Genomic DNA, 6,000 nt, shown 5'->3' on the forward strand with positions numbered 1-6,000 from the left:
CCGCCTGCCAATGCAGGGAACACAGGTTTGATCCCTGGTCCGGGAAGATCCTACATTCCGTAGAGCAACTAAGCCCGTGCACCACAACTACTGAGCCTCCACTCTAGAGCCTGTGAGCCACAACTGCTGGGCCCACGTGCCACAACTACTAAAGCCCGCGCGCCTAGAGCCCGCGCTCTGCAACAAGAGAAGCCACTTCAATGAGAAGCCTGTGCACCACAACCAAGGGTAGCCCCTGCTCGCCACAACTAGAGAGAGCCCGCACGCAGCAAGAAAGACCCAATGCGGCCAAAAATAAATAATAAAATAAAATAAATACATTTATAAAAAAATTATTTGTAAAGGATGGAGTGTTACTTCTGAGGAAAGATCATAAAGATATGTCAGCTTTCAACTTGCTCTCTCTCTCAGATCACTGACTTCGGAGAAAGCTAGCTGACATGTCATGAAGACATTCAAACTTCCCTATGGACAGGCCCATGTGGTGAGGAACCGATGCCTCTAACGAACAGCCACTAAATAAGCTTGGAAGTGGATACTGCAGCCCCACTCAAGCCTCTGGAAGACTGCAGCCCCAGTCAACATTTTGAGATGTTTCAGAAGGGATCTCCTGAGTCAAAACCACCCACCTAAGTCATTCCCAAATTCCTAAACCACAGAAACTGTGAGATACCAAGTTTGTTGTTTTCAGCCACTAACTTTGAAGATAATTTTTTACAAAGCAATAAATACACTGTTTAACAAAGTAGGTGAGAGTAAAGAAATGAGAGTAGTGATTGTTATTTAACTATAAAGTGTAATAGACGAGCACTGCCCAAGATCTAGAAGAAACAGATTCTGCTCTCAGAAAGCTGAGTCTGATAATACCTAGCTGACTTTTTAAACTAAACCTACTTAAGCATGATGTGATGTTATTACTTGAAATAGAACACATCTATTTAATGAGAAAGAGAAAAATATGTTCGTCAAAATATCCTAAGAAGAATGGATTCCTAGCCTCCTTCCCTATGATGACATCTGGATGGGCTGCAAAACTGGGGAAACTTAAGTCATCAAGTACACTTACTTCTTCATGATCTGGATTTCATGGCACCACCGTTCTCTGTTTTTGGTGCTTAGCTCCAAGCGACAAGACTTAATTGCTATTTTGAGATCAAGTTCCTGCCAAAATAGAAAGTCAACAGAAAATTATAAATTAGGTTCTTGTGCAGATTTACTTACTAAGAAAGAAATGCCAACTTGGGGAAACAAAACTCTTTAGCTTTACTAATTAAACATATTTATTTATCCACAGTTCTCTTGAGCCAATGCTTTTGCCAGGTAAACCATGAGACTATTAAACTAATGCTTTAAAACTGACCTTCAAACACACCAAAGCACACAAGCAAAAAGTCACTGAGGCTGATCCTATAACAGATCTCTTCAGAACACTGTCTCATATATACTGCTAGAATAATACAAAGGCCCCGTCTCCCCAGTAAACTCTTTTTTGAATTTAGTCAAGACAGCTAACAAGGGCCCCAGGCTCCAGCATAACTAGAATGAGGAGAATAAGTCAGGGCTCCCAAGCTCAACAGCAAGAAATAGTTTTAATATGACCAAATCTAGGGCTTCCCTGGTGGCGCAGTGGTTAAGAGTCCTCCTGGGGCTTCCCTGGTGGCACAGTGGTTGGGAGTCCGCCTGCTGATGCAGGGGACACGGGTTCGTGCCCCGGTCCAGGAAGATCCCACATGCCGCGGAGCGGCTAGGCCCGTGAGCCATGGCCACTGAGCCTGCGTGTCCGGAGCCTGTGCTCCGCAATGGGAGAGGCCACAACAGTGAGAGGCCCACGTATCGGAGTCCGCCTGCCAATGCAGGGGACGCGGGTTCAAGCCCTGGTCCAGGAAGATCCCACATGCCACGGAGCAACTAAGTCCGTGCTCCACAACTACTAAGCCTGCACTCTAAAGCCCGCAAGCCACAACTGCCAAGCCCACGTGCCACAACGACTGAAGCCTGCGTGCCTAGAGCCCGTGCTCTGCAACAAGAGAATGAGAAGCCCCCGCACCGCAAGGAAGAGGAGCCCCCGCTCGCCACAACTAGAGAAAGCCGGCACGCAGCAACAAAGACCCAACACAGCCAAAGATAAAAATAAATTTATTTTTTAAAAAATGACCAAACCTAATACAAAAAAACTCCAAAATTAGTTCCTAATCTTTGCATTCCAAATGACATTTAAAAAATCTTAACAATGATTGTATATTTCCATATCTATAAAATGAACCTAACAGCTCCTGCCTCTATGACTAGTAATTTAGCCAATTCTAACTGAAATCAAACCCAACCTGATGCACATTACAGGAAGTAGCCAGACCTCATCACATTCTGGCAACAGTAATAATGCAGCCCAGGAACAAGAAGCAAGACAGCTTGTATGGGATGGTCTGAAATGGGGGATAGCTAGAGATGAGACAGCTGATGTATAGAGAGAGAGTAAGGAACTAGGACAGACTACAATCCAACCTAACCACTGTCCTCCCTCCCTCCAACCTTTCTTTTGTTTTGCGTAGGCACCCGGTTGTTGCTAGGTCCCATGTAAGCTTTTACTACCAGGGAGTCAATCTAACCATGAACAACATTAAGTCCTAAATTATCATATATGAATAAGGCAGGAAGCTATCTATTTCGAAAAGATCCCACCCTATAGGATCCTTCAACTTCTCAGTTTATATTTCACCTACTCTGTGAAGGCCTTCTTCACTCTACCTTTTCACAAAGAACGTTCTGTGGAAAGTTTATGGATGTCCAGCAAAACAAAAAAAAGAAGAGTTCTGTGTTAAAAAAAAAAAAGAAGGTAATATTCGGGAGATGGATGGTGGTGATGGCTGCACAAAATGTGAAGGTACTTAATGCCACAGAACTGTACACCTAAAAATGGTTAAAATGGCAAATGTCATGTATATTTAACCACAATAAAAAAAATTGGAAAATACTAAGTTAAACTAATTTCTTTACTATAGGACTTCACAGAGCTTTTAATACGCTAATGTGGGTTATGACTCTCCAAATGAATAAATATAATATGCAGCATTTATACAGTGTATTGATCACTGTGTCCTTTTTTCAAAGCATTTCACAAGGTTAGTTTTTCCAAACACGTTTTGAGATGTGCCACCCTATCCCCTAGGAAGAGTTCTTTGGTTATTTTGCCATGCTTCCACATCACTTTACCAATACCTTCATTATATAGGGTACCAAATTGTATTTAAAGTGTCTACTTTTCCCACTAGGCTTGAAATTTCCTTGAGGGTAGAAAACACTGTTTTTGTTGATTCTGGTACCATCAGCACCCAGCACAGTAATCAGCTAAATAAACCATCTCACATCCTTTTCCCTTTCTCGTTGTGATTTAAGAAGCATAGGTGAAATATTGAGATGTGGCTTCCACCAAAACACAAGGATCTTGAAAGCTGTAAACTCAAAGCTGTAAGTGAAAAAGTAATGATGCTGTTTCCAAGTCTTATGACAGAGTATTTCTTCTCTTCTCACTACAGGCTCAGTTGTCAAACGTCCCAGTTCTGGGGAAGGGTCACTGTGGACATCTGGAAAGTTCCTGAGAGATTTCTAAGATTCTAGAGGAACCCAAATCTCTTCCATTTAAAAAGTGATGAATTCCATAGAGACAGAAAGTAGAATGGTGGTTGCCAGAGGTTGGGGGGAGGAGGAAATGAGGGCAGAGGGGTGTGTTATTATTGTTTAAAGGGTACAAAGTTTCAATTTGGGAAGATGAAAATGTTCTGGAAATGGATGGTGATGACTGTTGCACAACAATGTAAACCTACGATGCTACGGAACTGTACACTTAAAAATGGTTAAAATGGTAAATTTTATGTTATATATTATACTTTACCACAATTTTTTTAAAAAATTGATGTATTCATCCATCCCCAGCCAGGGACCAAGCAAAGCAGTCACATAAGCATGCTAGCATGCATACTTCTTTTTCTTATGACCAGACTGAGGGGCAGGTTTAGATAACAAGACCACAGTCAATATTCTGCTGGAAGTATTTGGCTCTCTCTCTTTACTCTTTGAGTGCCTTATGTCTGATGGTGAAAATTATTAAATTTACTACTTGTCTGGCTGTCAAAGTACTTAATGCCTTAGTCCTTCACCTTCCTTTCTCCCTGTCTCCGAGATTCCCTCCTATGCTCTATCTAGAAACCTGCTTCACAAAATGTCCTCAGTTATATCAGTGACATTTGTCATTGCAACTGCCACACAAACAAGCCTATTCCTCCCAGGTAGATTCCCATCTACCCTACCTCCCACCCTATATGGTGGGCTCTCTACTCACACCCATATTTCTTAGGACAGCAAATCATGCTTTCTCCTCTTCAACCCACTTCTTAATTCATAGGCCCATGCAAGCATTTTAGTAATACCTTAACTGTTCATCTTGTCCCATCTGTTTTTCCACACAGATTTATCTTTTACAAAAAATCTTTGAGAACACCACTTTTACCTTGACATTTCCTTTTTTAATGTCAATTAATGATGATGAAGATGATGACAACAGCAACAACACAGCAGCAGCAGGAGCTAACATCTGAGGGCTTACCATGGGCCAGGTACTCTATTCAGCTTTAGACACATAATTACCTTATCTAACTCTCAAACAGACCCATGATGTACATACATTATTATAAATATTTCATAAATGACAAAACAAAAGCTATACTGCAGGGATTATTATTCCAGGGTCTATAAACCTAACAGGTCTGTGAATGTCCTTCAAAAGAGCATGGACCCCCTCAAACGGCAATGCATAAAGTTGTGTGGGTGTGCATCTGTGCATTTGTCTGGGGAAAGGGTTCATAACTTTTATTGGTGTATCAAAAGACTGGCTCAAACATGATTGTTAGCTGCTGCTACAATGGTTAAACATTTTCAGTTAAATCAAAGCACAATTCCCAAGTTTGATGTTGACTGTCTTCCACCTGCTAGAGCACCTCACCCTCAATCTATCTCCTTCCCTTGTGAAGCCTTGATCATTTTTACCAGCTGATCCTCATATTGTTCATTACCTAGAACGCGTCCCCAATTCCGAAGCCTACCCAATGCGTCCAAAAGCTTAACTGTGGACCCACCATGACACCGTCCTTACCTACTCCAAGCACTACAGACATCACAGGCCTCCAGGTACACACATGAACACACATTGCAACAGGCAGGCCCATCTTCTCCCCCACTTATGCTCATAACACACACTGATGTGCGTCTGCCTTACACACCCTGACCCTGCATTCAGAGGGACACATACGAACCGTCACGCTCAGTAAACACTTTGTCACATTTTGACACTCATAACAAAAGTTCCCCATAATAGCTCTACCTCACACACACTGACCAGGACCTCTGGTACAACCTCGGACTCACACACCAGGCTCACAAACACAACTTGTGCGCTCTCTCTTACACACACACAGACACACACATACACGCTCACTGGCCCACAATACTGCTCAAGGTCTCACCACCAATCTCTCACATACTGACAGTCACTGTGTTCCACAGGCGCCCTGACAAACACGCACCGCCGCTCCCTCCCGCGCCCCGCCTCACCCGATGTTGGTACAGGCAAACATTCCCGAAGCCGCCGGTGCCCAGCCGCTCCCGCATCTCCCAGGGCCCGCCCGCGCCCGGCCGCAGCCCCGGGGGCCGCTCCATGGGGCGGGAGGGCTAGAATCCTCAGGTCCCGCCACTGTTCCGAGGCCGGTTCCGGGCTGCCGAGGCTCGCGGGTCTCTCTTCTCGCGAGGGGATGCGTCACTTCCGGTAACTGCGGCAGGAGAAAAACCCCGCCCCAACTTCTCCCGGGGGCCGCAGGAGCCCAGTCGGGGAAATGGTAGTGAGGGGGTGAGCGTTTTCAATCCATTCTAAGTGCCCCGGGAATTTTCGTGGCTGAGAGAACCCATATGTGTTTTTCCAGTCTTCAAAAATATAAGATCCCTCCAAACCCT

The 6,000-nt window shown here is 44.1% G+C and overlaps 1 protein-coding gene across 2 annotated transcripts in view; it reads right to left on the reverse strand.

Annotated features, from left to right (window-relative positions):
* Window positions 1-5,758, reverse strand: part of CHUK (component of inhibitor of nuclear factor kappa B kinase complex) — a 34,942-nt gene extending 29,184 nt beyond the window's left edge. For both annotated transcript variants that reach the window (XM_029200880.1, XM_029200879.1), the window contains exons 1-2: window positions 5,605-5,758; window positions 1,067-1,161 (exon numbers count right to left, since the gene is read on the reverse strand). In XM_029200880.1, coding sequence (XP_029056713.1) covers window positions 1,067-1,161; window positions 5,605-5,709 — 200 coding nt within the window. In that variant the 5' untranslated portion in view covers window positions 5,710-5,758. The remainder of the gene's footprint in view (window positions 1-1,066; window positions 1,162-5,604) is intronic.
* Window positions 5,759-6,000: the final 242 nt, after the last annotated feature.

Source organism: Monodon monoceros, unplaced genomic scaffold (assembly GCF_005190385.1).
Source record: "Monodon monoceros isolate NGI ecotype Baffin Bay Population unplaced genomic scaffold, NGI_Narwhal_1 Super_Scaffold_4, whole genome shotgun sequence".
NCBI classification, from domain to species: Eukaryota; Metazoa; Chordata; class Mammalia; order Artiodactyla; family Monodontidae; genus Monodon; species Monodon monoceros.